Raw genomic sequence first — 17,203 nt, 5'->3', positions numbered from 1 at the left:
AGGGTGGATGGATACTTCAAACTTCAGTCAGTCCCCACGGCAAAGCTCAAGTCGACCTAGGGACTTGAGCTAGGCACTCAGCCAGGGCCACCGGGGAGCCAGGGCCTGCAGGGCACCCTCCTGGGCAGGTAGGACTTAGTCCGGCCAGCAGGCTCCTTTACTGAGGTGCATCCGCATCAATTAAAGGCCTCCATGTGGGTTTGTGAAGCTTAATCTGATCCAGCCTTGGTGAGGAAATGCCACCGTAGGGCCTGATGCCAGCCTTTGGTTGTGTAGAATTGAAACAAACTATCCTATGTCCCCACATTCCCTTTCCTTGCATCTCTGCTTCAAGATGGGAGACAGATGTGGTATCTCAGAAAGAAAACCCAAAGGAAAATAAATAAATAAATTAATTAATTTTAAAAAAAAGGGACTTCCCTGGTGGCACAGTGGTTAAGAATCCGCCTGCCAACGCAAGGGACATGGGTTCAAGCCCTGGTCCAGGAAGATCCCACATGCCATGGAGCAGCTAAGCCCGTGTGCCACAACTACAGAGCCCACGAGCCACAACTACTGAAGCCTGTGTGCCTAGAGCCTGTGCTCCACAACAAAGTGTAGCCCCCGCTCTCCGCAACTAGGGAAAAGCCCGCGCGCTGCAACAAAGACCCAGTGCAGACAAAACTAAATAAATAAATAAACAAATTAAAAAAAAAAGAAAACCCAAAGGGAAGGATGTTGGGATACTAAGTTTTATGGGATGAGTTGGATTTTTAAAATGAAATAAACCTTTTGCATGCTCACTGGAATAATATCTGGAGTATAACTATCTTCAGCTAGAGGCCCGGGAAGAGACGGGGAAAATCATAAGGGGCAACCCAATGGGTGTTCTAGTATGAATGATGAACCAAGTCCTAACGGGCGTGATGAGTCCGTTCCAGGGGCTTTGAGCATCACTGTGTCCTAGGGACTCCCCCAGCGGCCCCGTCACAAAGAGCGCTTCCGGTCTCACCAAAGGCCAGGAGCAGGGGGCACCCCAGGGGCCCAGCCCTCCTTCAGCAGAAGCGTGAATCGGGAGGGAGCCAGGAGAGGTGACACCCGGGCCAGCGCCCACGGTTAGTATGCGTGGAGGGGAGAGTAATTAGATGCAGCTCTTGGAGAAGAGACACGTTCTTGATGGCGCAGGGAGGATGAGAGGAGACTCCTTAGGATTTCTGCCTGAGCCTGAGCTTTGCTCTCCTCCTCCCTTCATGAGAGAGGGGACGCAGAGGCCACTCTGCTTACCAGGAAGGTGCTTGGCTTCATATTACTGCCTTTCTTTTAAAAGAACAATGGGCCACCTTAGCCCACAGCCTCGCAGCTCCACCCTCCCTCCCACCCCCACCCCGGCCCAAGCCCTCATGCATATTCATCCTGCTTCAAAGAGCACAGCATGGAATATGCAAATTGGCCAGGCAGGAGCTGGTTGGCATTTTGATAATAGCTTTGTCTGACAAACCCCAGAGACACACGCACATCTAGTTCCTCTCTCTCTTTATCTCTCTCTCTCTCTCTTCCCCTCCCTCCCTCCCTCCCTCTCTCCCCTTCCTCTATCCTGTGTCCCCCTCTTCATTCTCTCTTCCACTCCCCATCTGTCAGAGAACAGGAAAATGAAGCGAGTTAATGAAAGGCCAGGTGTCTGCATTCCAGTCCAGTGTATTTCCACTTTCCTCTCCTCCTCCTTGAACAGAACCATTTTGTTTTTCCCATTAAAGTGTTCCTGATCCGACAACGCCTGGGGCCCCGGGCCTGCCCTCTGCTCTCAGTGGCCTCCCCACTTCGTCTGGGCCCCATTCTCTGCTCTCTCTCCCAGAGATGAGCTCCCTTCTCTTTGTCCTTCCATCTTTCAACCTGGTTTTACTGTCAACAGTCGAGCCTAAAAAACCCAAGAACCTGGCCTTGCCCTCTGAACAGGAGGGAAGGAATCACCTACACAGGCTGGACGTGAGGGAGGCTTGGATGTCTGTTGTCATCACTGACAGATTACTCGGACTCAGCAGTTCCTGACCTCTCGCATCCAGCTCTACGATACATCTGAGCAGCCATCAGCAACGGCGCAATGGACCTGCCTTTGCCCCGTTCTTGGTCCCCGTCTGTTGATAGTCAACAGCGGCCTCTCCCCCAACACTATCTCCCCAACCCCCTGCCGCAGCACCGCTCCTAGAAAAGTACGCAGAGCAATTTCTCAAGGACTTAGGTCCTACCCTTCCCCCCCCAATGTAAATGGTTGCTCCTAGAAAAGTCTGCAGAGCAATTTCTTAAGGACTTAGGTCCTGCCCCTCCCCCCAAAATGTAAATGGTTCCAGCTGGAGGTGGTGGGCTACCGGGTAGATGCTCTGCCTTGGGAGAAGCAGCTAAGGTTTGGATCCCACGTCTGTGAAGGCTGTTTCATCTGGGAAACTTACGGGAGGAAAGCAGAGGCAGGGGCAGGGATGCAGGCACCTCCGAGGATTTCAGGGAAGAGGGGAGTCTCTTCCATTGACCTTGAAGGCCAGCCCTGATCAAGCCAAAGCTCAGGAGGCAAATTACCTCATAGAAGGAGCATAGGTTTGAGGCTTGGGTTCAAATCCCAGCTCTACTACCTATTCGCAAAATAATTTTTGAGAAAATTATTTAATTTCTCTGTTTCCTTATTTTAGAAATGGGATATTAATAATAATGCCAGTAATTCTCCCAGGGTTTTTTTTGAATCATTTACAGTATCTAGCATATATGCTAAGTGCTCAATAAATTGTGACTTTTATTGTTGCCGGTAAACTTCCAGGAACATAGAGAAAGGACTGGGCCCTATGGCCTTGTAAGCCTCATCATTTTTTCAATCCAGAAGCAACCAGGAACACCTGAAAACAAAAACAAAACAAGATAGGGTGTGGCCTGTTCCCCTCAAATCGGCCTCACCACCCCCACCCCCTTTAGGCTCCCTAAATCCTGCTTAGTGGTGGCCCATCTGATTCTAGGACCAGTTGCCTCTGGGCTCTCCGGCACAAGGCGACAAAACCAAGAGGCAGAGCTGGGTCATATTCTGATTTCTCAGCAGGTTCATTCAAGGTGGGTGGTGGAGGAGGGACGGTGAAAAGTCACATTTATTTTTGCACTTAGAGAAAAGATTCTATTTTCACTGGCAAGGAGACAGGTAGAATGACAGAAGAGGAAGCACACAGGCCACCCCAGACGCAGTCAGAGAAGCCTCACGTGCTGTAGGATTACAACGTGATCCGATCAGGTGGGGTCATGAGGATAAATTCAAGAGGTTGGAGAAAGGCACTGCAGATATCCCGCGGAGGAAGTAAGCCTCGAAGACCACTGCTTCCTCCACCCGCCGCCAGAGGGCAGCTCTCAGCTCGAGGGGTGGAGGTTGGCGGGATCCGGTGAATCTATGCAACGCTGGAGGGCCCCGGGCTCCCGTAGCTGGACGTGGACGGCAAAGGTGGGTGACAATTTACAATGCGCTGTGGATGGGGTTCCCACAGGGAGTGGGCAAGTTGGGTTTACTGACCCTTGGTGCCCTTTCCAGGACTGAGAAACAGTGTTTTCACTCTAGCCTGGGATCCTTGTTGTGTGCAAAGACTCCTGGAGAGTTCGGTACGGAGGGCAACAAGGCCCTTTCGGCTCAGAGCGACTCACCGCGGAGCTTTTTCTGCAATCAGGCTTGGGTGAACCGGTGGTTCAGCATCTCCGGGGTGCTATTCAAAATGCACCGACCTCAGCCCACCCTTGGAGAGTCTGCTCTAGCAGACTGAGAATGGAATTTGGGCGCCTTCACCTCCAAAACCCTGCTCAGCAATTCTGAGGTGCCCCCTGCAGAGAACTCCTGAGGTGGGAATTGGGAGAGAGACGAGATGCCCCTGGGCATGGAGGTGCTGGGGGGACTTCGTCACAAGAGAGCTAGGTTATTTCATCTCCTTCCAAAATGTGACCCCACATGCATACACAGCGCCATGCAGGCAAAGGGGCAGCAGGAAAAGTGGAGTAGGCTAGCTGCTGGGGGCCTGGGCAGTGATGTGGTCTCAGCTTCCCCAGCAGGCTGGGGCCGTCCGCAGGGAGGAGAGGCATCCCCAGAAGTCCGCGGGACTGAGTTTCATAGAAGAGCCACCAAAGGGGAACTTAAAGACCCTCCCCTCTCACCCCCTCGCTGTGCAGGTGAGGAAGTGAATTTAGATGGTCCCTGTGTGAGAGGGGAAGTATTGGCAGAGTCTCAGTCAAACCCAGGGGAAGCCAGTGCTCTTTCTTTCCCTGCAAAGGAGTCACGGGTGGCCCGCAGGTGGGCAGAGCTGGCCTTGCATGAGTCTGATATCATAAAATGTTGCAGTACTGTGGGGGGAAGAACCACCCAGAAATTCACGAAAGAGCAGGTGGATGGGAGATCTGCACACGTGAAGTGAGTTCTCTGGATAATGCTTGGGTGTAATAAGATGAAAAAAATCTGAAAATGAAAAGGTATAATGAGATATACACAACTGAAGGGAATTGTCTTAAATGGCTGATTGTAATGAGATGCACATAAATTGTCAGGCTTGTAATGAAATGAAAAAAAATTCTTGCCTGGTAATACTGGGTGTAATGTCTACACCTGAAATAAGTCGTCTCAGTGCACTGAATGTAATGAGATGCACATAATTTTAAAGAGTGTAATGAGATGAAAAATAAATCAAACACTTGTCTTAAAATGAAAGAGGTACTAAGATGCATACACCTGAAGGGCATTGTCCTAAATGGTTTTGGTTTAATGAGATGCATTTAATTTGCAAAGGGGCTAAATGAGATTGGCCAAGAGAGAGACTGAGAAATATAAAAGTATAGGGTACACTTGAAAGTGGTATCATAAAATCTGCCTGGTGTGTGGGATGGAAATAAGATGCTACCTTAGAAATGTGTGGAGGACTTCCGTGGTGGCACAACGGTTAAGAATCCGCCTGCCAATGCAGGGACACGGGTTTGAGCCCTGGTCTGGGAAGATCCCACATGCTGCGGAGCAACTAAGCCCGTGAGCCACAACTACAACTGCTGAGCCTGCACTCTAGAGCCCGCAAGGCACAACTACTGAGCCCGAGTGCCACAACTACTGAAGCCCGCATGCCTAGAGCCCGTGCTCCACAAGAGAAGCCACCGCAATTAGAAGCCTGCCCACCACAATGAAGAGTAACCCCCGTTCACCACAACTAGAGAAAGCCCATACACAGCAACGAAGACCCAGCACAGCCAAAAAGAAAGAAAGGAAGGAAGAAAGAAGTGCGTGGAGTATGATGCTATTGGCATTCTTTCTACCAGTCCTCTGTGACCTTTGGCCTGGGCTGCTCTGCAAAGTTAAATTATCCTCTGTCCCCCATACGGTGCCAGGCACATAGTAGGCACCTGTGGATACTCACTGAATGATTAACTGGCTCAGGGAGTTGTAGTGTATTTAGCAGAAGGAAGTTAAGGGGAGCAGCTATAAAACAAGGAACTTCTAAAAGGCACCTGAAAACTATTTTCTGAGAGCGATGTTTCTCAAAGTCTTTAGCATCTTGATCAGACTCTGGGAAAAATCTAGTCGTGGGACCTAATCATATATAACAAGCAACCTGGTGGTTTTTATGCCTCAAGGCTCATGATCACCTCTGAGGGCCAGGTAGGCAGGCAACGTATGAGTGAAGGTATCTGGATGTCAGACACAGGTACCTTTGCAATTAAAGGTGCGAGATTCTTCACTTCCACAAATATATTCTCCCGAATTTTTTTCAAAGGCAGAGTAGCCCCCCCCCCTTTTTTTTCCTGCGGTACGCGGGCCTCTCACTGTTGTGGCCTCTCCCGTTGAGGAGCACAGGCTCCGGACGCGCAGGCTCAGCGGCCATGGCTCACGGGTCCAGCCGCTCCGTGGCATGTGGGATCTTCCCGGACCGGGGCACGAACCCGTGTCCCCTGCATCGGCAGGCGGACTCTCAACCACTGCGCCACCAGGGATGTGCAGAGCCCCCCCCCCACGTTTTTTTTTGAAGGAACCATTGTTTTATTTTTATAAATTTACTTTTATTTATTTATTTTTGGCTGCATTGGGTCTTCGTTGCTGCGTGCGGGCTTTCTCTAGCTGCGGTGAGCGGGGGCTACTCCTCGTTGCGGTACACGGGCTTCTCGTTGCGGTGGCTTCTCTTGCGGAGCATGGGCTCTAGGTGCACAGGCTCAGTAGTTGTGGCTTGCGGGCTCAGTAGTTGTGGCGCACGGGCCTAGCCACTCTGTGGCATGTGGGATCTTCCCGGACCAGGGCTCGAATCCGTGTCCCCTGCATCGGCAGGCGGATTCTCAACCACTGCGCCACCAGTGATGTGCCGCCTTCACTCTCGATAGAGCAATGGGTATAAAGCTATATTGTCCTTTTTAAAAAACCCACTCAAATATTGGAGGGAAAGGCAAAAAAGGAAAAGAATAAAAGGGAGGAGGAAGCTTAATTAGTCAATGAGCCATCCAAGGAGCGGCCGCCCAATAATAAATGACCCTCAGCCTTCCGGGTGGGGGATCACATGAGTTGCCATTGTCATGACGACCTGGAGGCCACATCATCAGGGGCGGCAGTGACTCAACTACATTCAGCTGTAGCCGGGTGGGAATATAAGTCCCGAGTTGCCTGATTGCCTGATTTTTGAAGAGAAACCAGGAATCTGAATTTTTATGTGCAACCTTCTAACTTAAATGTTGGCCCCCAAATTTTACAAAACAATATATGGTCCAGACAAAACATGACTGTGAGCTGAATTTGACCTGAGTGTCTCCTGTATACAGCTCTGAATGATCAAGTTTGAGGTCATTGTCCTAGGAAGTGATCATAACTCATCCATTATGGGATGTTAGGAGCTCACTTCAGTCTCAATCTTCCCCTAGAATGTGAATTCCCTGAAGGCAAGAACTATGTCTTTGTTGATCACAGTTATGTCCTCAGTATCTAGAACTGCCTGGGACAGAGTCAGCGCTCAATTAATACATGAATGAATGAGTTCGTGCCGGCTGCAGTGTGACAGTCACTGCCCTCATCTGGTCACATCCAAGGCAGCAGAGAGGTCCCATGGTCAAGGAAGTTGAGCTCTGGTCATGAACTTCCCTGAGCAGGAATCTCCAATCAGTTCATCCCTGATGGGCTCAGGGCTGGGGCTAAAAGTTAGTCTGAACATTTCCCAGGGCCCTGATACCACAGCTCCATTTTGGGGGTAAAGGAACCTCTCCCCCACCCCCACCCCCGCATTGTCCCATCTCTTACTTCTGCATGGATTGTGGCACGTCTTCTCCGTGGGTTGGATAGGATTGGGGTCATGCACAGACAGAGCTTGCTGCCTTCTCAAAACACAACCACCCACATCTCAAATGATTTAGGAAACCACTTTTTAGTTAGAAGCATTGTGTAAAAGATGGTGGAACTTGAGAGAAACACTTAGGAAGGGGTGGGAGAGGCTGGGGTAGGCCACTGTAATTTCTGAGAGTAGTGTTTCCTAAAATGTGTTTTGTGTGTAACTAGTATAATTGAATAGACATTACTTGAAAAAAAAAAAGATAAATACTTTTGGGGAACATGTTAAACAGAGACAGGTTTCTTTCCTGCAGGACTTCTCAGAGGCTTTAATGTACTAATGCACATTATGAAACTCCTCATCAAAATATAATATGCAGTTCATCCTAGACTAATTAGGCTGTGGAATTTTTTTTTTTTTTTTTTTGGATAGCATGTCTTTTAAGACTGTGTTCCTTGGCAATCACTGCTTTGAAAGCTGTCTTCCTGGCTCTGGAAGGTGAGGTTCTAAGTCTCACCGTCCTGTGGCTCTTGAGACTTTTTTCACTGCCCAGGGGTGGTGTCTCTGCTGTGTTTGCAGAATCTCCAGGTGTGACTGGGGGCTGGGCTCTGGGAGGGTGGTGACCCAGGGGACCGCTATCCACGCTGCGTGAAGATCCGTTTTGCCTGTGGAATCACTCCCTTTCCCATCTTCAGCCTGGCCAGAGGGTGTCCACGGGTAAGCGTGAACTCTGCAGCCTTTTTGAACGGGAACAAGGAACCCTCCCTCCTGCATCTAAACCGATACCCCAGTACAGGGCCCAGATAAGGAAACCTCTAGGTTGAAAGTAACATGAAAGACTGCCCCTCACTTAGTTGGGGAGATAGCTGCCTCTAACTTTCTTCCCGCCCTAGGGAATAGAGTGCTGAATTATGGGGTTCAAAGGGCAGGCTACGCTCTGGACACAGCTCCTGGATTCAATCCTTCCTGATTCCCGGGACCTTTCACCTGAGGGATAGGGCATGTGAGGGCTGGGGGAGGGGTGGTGGCCCCAGCTTGGATGGAGGTCGGAAAAGTAAGGGGCTTTGAGGGTAGAGTGTGGTGGAAGAGCTCCCCTGCTATGGGGGCAGCCTGCCAGGAGAGGGCAGTGCAGAGCCTCCTCCTGTCTTCCCTCCTTCATCTCTTTGTCTTGGAGCAGACACATCTGCACTGAGTGTACTGAACTTGGCCGTCGTCCTCCCCAGAGAGGTAAACTGAGGACACCCAGAAAGCCTTCTTCCTTGGTCCTTTCATGGGTATTCAGGTCAACAAGGAGTATGCGGAGGCCTCCAAATTTTCTCTGGTCCAGGGTCCCCCTAAACCCCTAATCACAGAAAAAGAGAATCGCGTGCCAGAATTGTGGTAGGTAATAAGGTTTACTGAAAACTCGGCCACATTCAGTACTGGTTTGGTGGATACATCAGAAGAGGTTGCATAACATTAATTAGGCAGGTGGAGGGGGCTGGGAGGAGGATGTGTGGGCACATGTGTGCAGGTGTGCCTGTGCTGGGGTGGGATGCCTGTCCAAAGTGATAAGTGGAAGGGTGTGCATGTGAACAAGAAAAATGAACCAGAACAGGAAGTGTATTTTATCCCACTTCACGTTGCAAAAGTCTCACGCCAAAAAAGCTAGACTTTCCTCTACCTATGGCATCAAAAGGGAGTAAAAAATGATTGGATCACCCAGATTATAAATAAGGTTATTTGTTTCTCAAAAATCCTTATTAAAACATTAAATATCAGCTCTTTTGGGGGAAGAAATACATTCATTTCAGGGAGACCTCAGGAAAGCCACCATCCTTTTGCTCCTCCTTAGGGGGCCCCGCGGGGGCCCTTGAGTTGAGCCAGGCAGCCACTCACATCCTGCCACTGATGGAGATGGCCAACGCACGACTGACAAATGAAGCTGCAAGTCCATTAAATTAACTTCAATGGAAAACACACGTGGGATCAGTCCCGTCATTCACAGCCATAGGGGTGGGAGGGAACGGGAGGATGGGGTGCCAACCCCGGGGGGCTGGATGTTGGGGTGGGAGGGTGTGTGTTGGGCAGACGGTGGGAAGACTCCTCCTCCTGGTGGAGCCCCAGTTCCTCCAGTGCTGTGTAAGTGATGGCGTGTAGAACAGTGAGGCGGGGGGTGGGGCACCTCCTCCACACTTTGGATATTGATGAGAAGAGGGACGTAGCACCTTCTCCAACCCCTGGCTTCCCACTGTTTCTTCTGCCTCCTCTGAAGGACAGAGTGAAGACGAGAGGATGAAGCCTGGTGGAGCCGGCCTGGGAGCAGGGGGACAGCAGTGAGGGACAGGAAGGGTGGACAGATTCCAAGCTAACCTGGCTGCACCCTCTCTGATGGCCCCTGGAGGGGGTGGAACGTCTGGGGAGCTCCATCTGAGGGCTGGAACATCTGGGATAAGACACCGCTGTCCTGCTGTTACAGGAGCTGAGTTCTGTGACCACTGGGGATCGCTGTGGTCCCCAAAGTCACCTTGATATGGCTCCTAGCCCCGGTTCTGCCATCTCCTTGGGTCCTGGAGCCAACCCAGGTGAAGGGACTCCGCTTTACCTCCTATAAATGAGCCCACCAGCTTACCACTGATTTCCAGGAGAGAGAGAAGGCAGCTCCGGTGGCTCCCATCCCTCTCTCCCAAGTCCACGGCTGCCTGTGCCCAGAGACAGGGCCTTGGAGGGCTGAGAGGAGCTCCAGGAGTCCAGGTCCCACCCTGGTCTGCCGGATGCGACGCCTCAGGCCGTTCCCCTCCTCCAGCCATGGATTATACGTTGAGGCTCCCTCCTGCCCTTGAATGTCACTCAGAGGAGCTAACAGCCCTCTGGAGGTGGAACGCAGACCCCCTTTGTCTCTCCCTTTCCTCCTAACTCTGTTCCCTGGCAAAGGCTCACTCTGAACAGCACTGATCCACCTCACGGCGCAGGGCTTGTACACAACTCAAGTCCTTCAGTGGCGGGGGTTTGGGGGCGTGGGTGCCATCTGTCCTCAGGGATTTGGTGAGTCCAGATCTCACTCCTGCCTTTCTGTCCAGGCTGCTCGACTGGCCCCGCCAAACGGAGTCCTCTGCAGCTCTAGGGAAGTGGGGCCAGGGTACTGGTGGAAGCTTGGTGGTTGGGAAGGAACAGGTGTTTCCTCTGCATTTCCTCCAGCTACTGATTTTGGGAAGCCAGGGTCCAACTTCCTCGGGGCTTCCTGCCCATGTCTCCTCCCCGCCCAGCCTGAAGCCCTCCTGACGACACTCCTGCTCGGTGATCAGTGCCACCTGGGCTGCCCGGCTACTCCAGGGAGTCACTGTGCTCCAAGCCCAGGTCGCTGACATTCGTTGTCTGCAGCTCGTCGGCCTCGTCCTCCAGCTCCTCTTCCTCTTCCTCTTCCATCTCATCCTCATCCTCTTCTTCTGTCCCATCCAGTGAGTCGTCGTGTGCGGCCATCATAGCCTGCTGCATGGCCATGGTGGCATTGTCTGAGGACAGGGACTGCAGGTTGTCCAGGTTGATGGAACCTATGTGGGAGAAGAAGGCAAGGGTCAGGCCCAGGAAAGCCAGTGGCTTCAGTGGTGAGCTCCTACACTGGACAGTCCCCTGGCGCGAAGTCTCCTGTCCGTTCCCCTGTCAGCTGCTCCCTGCCCCATCCCAAGCAGCAGCGCTCCTGGGTACCACTTCCTGAGCATCTTCTGTGTAAGTATGTCAAACACTGTTGCCTTTCGAAGAATTCTGTAAGTAGGTGTTATCACCCCCATCCTCAAGAGGAGGGAACAGTCTCAGACAGTCGAGTCATTAGCTCAGAATGACACAGTCAGGCATGATCTAGCTGGGATTCTCTCCCTGGTTGGTCAAGCTCAAAATCTGTTGATTTCTACTCTACCCCATAAGACTATTGCCCACCACACAGAACTGGTACCCACTCATATAAATGCATGTAGACATGAAGGTACGCCTGCACACGTGTACACCTCCACTCCACTTCCCACACAGAGCTAGCTTCACATGCTAAGCTATAAAACGTTGTCTGGCTCGTGGCTCATTGAATTATTCATTGTGCACCAGGCGACCGGCAATTAGAAACGTGTATACGAAGGGTGTGATGGAGAAGCTGGGAAAACAATGCTCTTCCTGGCCTCCGTTCGCAAGCCAGCTGCCTGCTTCGGTATTTATAGGTGGCCCTGGCTCTCGGGGAACTGTGCGGACACTGGTGCGGAGGAACTTCAGGTGGGTGTGGGCCTGAGGAGGGGGGACTCTGCTGAGCAGCCACTGACTCAGATGACCACCAGCTGACTCCCACTCGTCTCTGTGAGATTGCTTTTGGCTTGTTAAAGTATACGCAAAAAAGAAAAAATCCTCTTCTTTCAGGCTGACATACATCGTTTGATGGGGATCAGGTAGGGATGCCCATTGTGACAGAGCTGACACGGCCGCTCAAGTGTGTAGACTATCAGCCCCTGACTCTGTGCACAGCTGCGCCCATAGGAGCTCCAGGAGCCCCTCCCGACCAGCTCCCCGCCCCCATCTGCAGTACCCTCAGCCCCAGCTCTTACCATCGGGGTTTGTCCCCGGGGCACCACCCTGCTGCTGCAGCACCCCTGCAGCAATGGAGTTGGGCCAGAATCTTTGGGTGGGCCGGTGCTGCGACTTGATTTTCTTGGCTTTGGGGGCAGGGTCGGGGTTGCTGGCGTCAAGCATGGGCTGCAAGATGCGCCTCCGGGCGTTGATGAACCTGCCCAGGAGTAAGATGGAGACGGGTAAGGCACCACCAGGGGGCGGGAGCATGTGTGCGCAGGTACGTGTGTCTGTGTGTGGGTGTGTGCACGTGTGTATGCACACGTGTGCGTGTGTATGCACACGTGTGCATGTGTGTGCAGAGAGCGCTAAGCTGCTTCCAGACTCTGAGAAGCTGGTCCTTGTACGGAACAGACCCGGTCTGGTCTAGGTGTGGAAGCACAGCTGTGATGAGCCCTGGGCACCGAGGAGCTCGTGACGTCACCAGGGGGCTTGGGGACCACAAACCAGCGTGGGACGAATGCGTGAGAGGGGTCAGGAATCTCTGCTCCAGACCGGTCAGGACTGAACAGAGGAAGGAAGAGCCCCCCAGTCAAAGGCACTAACCCCTGACCTGACCTCTCTCCAGAGGGCCAAGGGTCTGCTCCCATCCAGCCAGAACTTGCCCTCTGAGGTTTCTATGACACCCCAGGCGGCCACAGAGGAGGGGGCACGGGAGCCCTGTGGGGTGAGGACTGCCAGCTCCTCCCTATTCTTCCTGCTCCCAGCCCTGCAGAGTGTTTCAGCCTGAGCTCTTTTTACATGGGTGGTCAGTAGACCAGATGACCATCGGTGGCCTCGGGTCGTGGGATGCAGGCACCCCTGTGTGTCCGTAGTGCAGGTGGGGCTGGGTTTTCTGCAAAAAGGCAAGAAGCTCCCAGTGATGTTCCTGACAGTTTCCCAGGAGAGGGCGCTGAGAAGCTGCAGATGAAGCTATAGGTGTTGATTCCGGATATCTGCTTCCAGCCCACATGCGATGGCTGGCATGGTCGCCAGGTTGAGACTGAGGCCAGGCTGGGCACTCTAGCCTCTTTCCCCTGCTATGCATTCCCCTGCCCATCAAGTGGCCCCTGGCTCTGAGAGCCTCTGGGCAGGCGATACTAACTCACCAGTTATTCACTTGCAGGAGGGTGAGGTTTGTCTGGGCTGCGATCTGCCTCTTCTCATCCTCCGTGGGGTAGGGGTGCTGAAATGAGAGGTGAAGGGCTAGTGAGGGGTGGGCACGTGGTGGCCTGGTACCCCTAGAGACCGTGCCCACAACACAGGCAGCATCGCGGGCCAGGTAGCCCCAGGGGTTTGGAAGCCCAAAAAGGGGAAAGTGTAATGTTCCCCAGAAAGAATGGCCAAGGGCTTGGAGGGAGGCTGCTCTGTGCCTGAGGAGGGCTACCTGCCCTGAGCCCAGCCCCCCATGGTGGAGGACCAAGTGGTTTCCCAAGGGTTGGTACAGTTCAATACTGATCGCTTCAAAGCAGTGTCGCATTCTCACTTGGTCCACCCCCAAACAGGCAGGTCAGGCATTATCAATATTAGGATTGACAATGGCCTCAAGAGCCCACAGGACTCTCAGAAGGTGGTAAACGGGTGAACGAATCCATTTAATTTAAACTAACTGACATTTACTGAATATCTACTACGTGTGCAGATTCATGCAGGCATCCTAGGAGACGGAAGATAAATATAATGATAACTACGACTTGTGTAATACTTTGTAGCCTATGAAATGCTTTCATGCACTTAATTTCACTTAATAAAGCATATCGGTAACACTTGGTAAGAGGCAGGTTAGGTGCAGAAACTGAAGGACTATCTCCACTGTCCCCTAGAACTCAGTTCAGAACTCCCTGTCAGAACTCAGTTCTGACGTTGGTCTGGGCTGCCCCCATCACTTCATGCTGCCACTTTGTGAGACGAAGTCAGTGTCTTTGTGGGGGTGAGTGAGGACGTGGGGCAGGGCCTTCAGTCCTGCACTGATTACACGTTTGTCTCTCTCTCGGATCATGTTTCATGAGGGCAGAGACCAGCTCTTATTAATGTATCCCCAGCACCCGCCACATGTACCTGAAGTACAAATGGCTGCTGAGCAAAAGAAACAAGGCGGTGGGTGCTGGGGTTTGGATAACAAGCACCGGAGAAGCTTAGGAGAAGTGGGTGTTGGCCAAAGCGCTGGGGAGACTGAATAGGTCACATTAAAGACTGGGAAAGTTTGGGGTGGCAGAGGGTTAGGGGACCTTCTGGATCCCACTGAGTGGTGAGCCCCATGATGTCTGGGTCTATGTGTCTGTGTGTCTTTCCCAGGCTTCTGCATAACACCTGGCACCCAGCAGGCTTGCAATATAGGTGTGATGAGCGTCTGAACGGGTCAGAGCCTTGCCCTGGCAGCTAGGGGAGGTTCGGGAGCTCTCAGGGTAGAGGGCCAAGCTGTCCTCAGGTCAGAATCATCCCCTTATTGAGATAGTTGTGCTTGGGCTTTCCAAAGTCCTGAAGACCGGGGCTCAGATTCTGGCTCTATCATGAAGAGCTGTGAGATCTCAGGCACATCACTTAACCCCACATGATAAAGTCATCTAATGATTAAAAGAAATTATACTTGTAAAGTGCTCAATAAGAGATCGCTCTTCATACTACTGTTGGACAATGTTGGCAAGGTGCTTAAAGCTCTCTAAGGGATGAGCTAGAGATCAACAACCTCCATAGAACTCTCATTATCAGTGACAAAGGAAAGGAACCTCTTCGGTGTCCTCAGTGTCCCTCGACTGAAGCCATCAGGGTCGTGTGTTGTTTTAATTCACACTTCTGACCCTGATCACACCACCAGGGCAGCCGGGACTCGCGATCCATATAATATTAAGATTCTAACAAGAAGGAAAGCACGTCGGTGTCATAGGAGCCAATTTCATCTAACTGGGAAGGAGCCCAGGGAGGTGGGGAGGAGACTGTAGCCTCCCAGGGGCTCCGTGCATCTGACACCCTCCGGGGAGGGGTGGTGGCCGAGCCCTCCTCCCCTGCCCCGTGGAGCTCCAAGCTCAGCGGCCCTGATGGGAGCCGAGTAGCCTCCCTGTCATCCATGGCAACCGGTCTGAGAACACAGCAAAAATATAGTAACCTTTCGGCCTTCCCGGGCCGCACTAGGCCCTTCATACCTCCATGCCTTTGCACATGCTGTTCCCTCTGCTGGAACGCTTTCTCCCACTTTTCCACGGCGTACGTTTCTGAGCTTCTGCAAAGACCTTTCACACGTCAAGTCCTCTGAGAGGACTTTCCCCCCAGCTCCCCGGGGCAAAGTTAGTCACTGCTGCACTTGAATAATTGCCTTTAGCCCGCTATATGGTGATAGATATCTCCCCCCTATCCTGGGAGTTGCTCTCAGGCAGGGACCCAGTCTTATTAGACATTGCATCTCCAGTGTCCAGACCAGTAACAGGCAGAGTGGATATTCAGTGTTCATGTATGAAACAGATGAGTGAACCAGCACAAGAAGGAGATGGCTGACTTGTTCCCTGAGCCTTGCCGACTGCGCCGGTTCATCAACCACAAATGCTGGGAAGCTGTTACCTCGGAGGTGGCCGCAAGTGAACGATACCCGGCCATAGAGCTCGCAGCTTAGAGGGCAAGGCTACAGGCAAAGGAAAAAGCCTCTATTAAAAGGTAGTGTGTCTTCAGCACTGCAGTCTGTAAACTGTTTTAGTAAAGAGCTCAGATTCTGGAGGCAAAAAAAAAAAAAAAAAAGAAAACGTAGTGTGTAAGTACCCGTCGGGTGGTAAGAGAAGTCAGGGGAGCCTTCCCTAGGGAGGAGGGGCTTCAACTGGATTTTGAAGAATGGCCAAGCCATCCCAGTAAAGGAGGACCTGGGCCTTCCAGACAGGGGCCTTGCACTGGGACTTAGAGTCAAGTCAGTCAGATGCAAATCTCGTCCATTATTAGAAACCTCCAGAGAAGGGAATGCTTCAGCGTCACCCAGATAATATTTGCTGCTGTCTCTAAGGAGGCTTCGCGTGCGGGCCGCCACTCTGAGTGGATGTCATCAATCCACAGATTAATGTGCTCCCAATTACTGGAGAGGGAGGAGAGGCAGGGTCCCTGAAACTGGCTGGTGGTTCTCTTATGGTAGGGATACAAAGCCCTTATCCTCCTGGGGGGCAAGTCCCACCACCCATCGCTCCTGGGACCAGTGTCCCGTGAGGCATGCGGTGGAGGCCATGGGGTGAGTGGCTGCATCGGGCACGGCCTTGGGGACAGGTGTGTCGCCAGAACGTTCCTGGCACCACGTCTGGGTGCTCATGGGAGCAGTCCAGCTCGTCTACGCCTCACACCAGATGATTCCTGAGGACAGAGTCAAAATAGTCCTGGCCCCTGGACAGCCCTCGATTTGGTCAGTGCTACTTTTAGCGCGATCGGAAGGGCTCGAGGCCAGGGACGGGGAGAGGAATCCAGCGAGACGGTGCTGAGCCATCAGGCTGCGGCAGCTGCTCTCTGATCACAGTTTGGAGGAGCTCCTCTGGAGTCGGGAGGGAAGGGCACAGACAGCAGCCCTCTAGGAGAGACAGAGAATGGACCAGAAAATTCCAGCTCCTTTGCAGGGCCAGCGGGGAGCCTCAGGAGGCTGGGCAGTGCTGCCTGGTGGTTAAGAGCATGGCCTTTGCAGAGGTCGCGTCCTGCACCCACCACTTAACCAGCCGTGTGACCCTCCTGGCGATTGTTTGACGTATGCCATCCTCAGTTTCCTGGGCTTAAGATAGAAATAAGAGGATGGTGGCTACTCCCTGGACTTCGGGGGTGATTGAATGAATGATGCAGGCAAAGCATGTGCGCTGCACTGACTCACTCTGCACCACATGGTGAAGCCTCCCAGACACGGTATCGTTGAATATTTAGTCTCTGGGGAAGGGAACTGCAGGATTTATACTGAGTAGGCGTTTCACGACACCACAGTTGGCATCGGGAAGCTCCTCTGACATCTGACCAAACTCTGTCCCTGACACCTCCCTTTTGGCCCTGGAACTCAAGTCTCTTCTGGGCTAAACTGGAGCTGAAGGCATCTCTCAGTCTGAACTATGGGTTCCCCCTAGGGTCCCGGGTCTGAAAGCAGCTCAGCCAGGCTGGCCCATGGGCCCCTGGCCACGTCTTTCACTCAAAGCCCACCCAAGATGGTGCACCCACCTCCTAGCCCAGGAAGACCCGCAGGAGGCCGGCCACGTCCCGAGGGACACAGCGCGTGGGAAGCAGCAGCCTGCAGGTGTGAGTCGGAGCTGCCGCTGGAGCAGGGGCCGCCTGGAGCTGGCTTTCCCACTTTCCTGCACTGGGGTCAACCACACCCTCCGTCCCTTCTCGCTCCTGACCAACCGTGGGCACGTGATCTGCTGCGGCCACAG

At 52.7% G+C, this 17,203-nt stretch overlaps 1 protein-coding gene across 5 annotated transcripts in view; it reads right to left on the bottom strand.

The window, feature by feature from the left end:
- Positions 1 to 9,504: 9,504 nt before the first annotated feature.
- The window catches only part of PKNOX2 (PBX/knotted 1 homeobox 2), a 256,856-nt gene continuing 249,157 nt past the window's right edge, over positions 9,505 to 17,203 (bottom strand). For all 5 annotated transcript variants that reach the window (XM_033407436.2, XM_049713227.1, XM_049713225.1 and 2 more), the window contains 3 exons: positions 12,944 to 13,020; positions 11,834 to 12,012; positions 9,505 to 10,801 (listed from right to left, as the gene is read on the bottom strand). In XM_033407436.2, coding sequence (XP_033263327.1) covers positions 10,575 to 10,801; positions 11,834 to 12,012; positions 12,944 to 13,020 — 483 coding nt within the window. In that variant the 3' untranslated portion in view covers positions 9,505 to 10,574. The remainder of the gene's footprint in view (positions 10,802 to 11,833; positions 12,013 to 12,943; positions 13,021 to 17,203) is intronic.

The sequence above is a fragment of the Orcinus orca genome, chromosome 8 (assembly GCF_937001465.1).
Source record: "Orcinus orca chromosome 8, mOrcOrc1.1, whole genome shotgun sequence".
Lineage (NCBI taxonomy): Eukaryota > Metazoa > Chordata > Mammalia > Artiodactyla > Delphinidae > Orcinus > Orcinus orca.
Note: the sequence above shows the minus strand (reverse complement) of the source record. Positions and strands in the feature narration are given on the sequence as shown.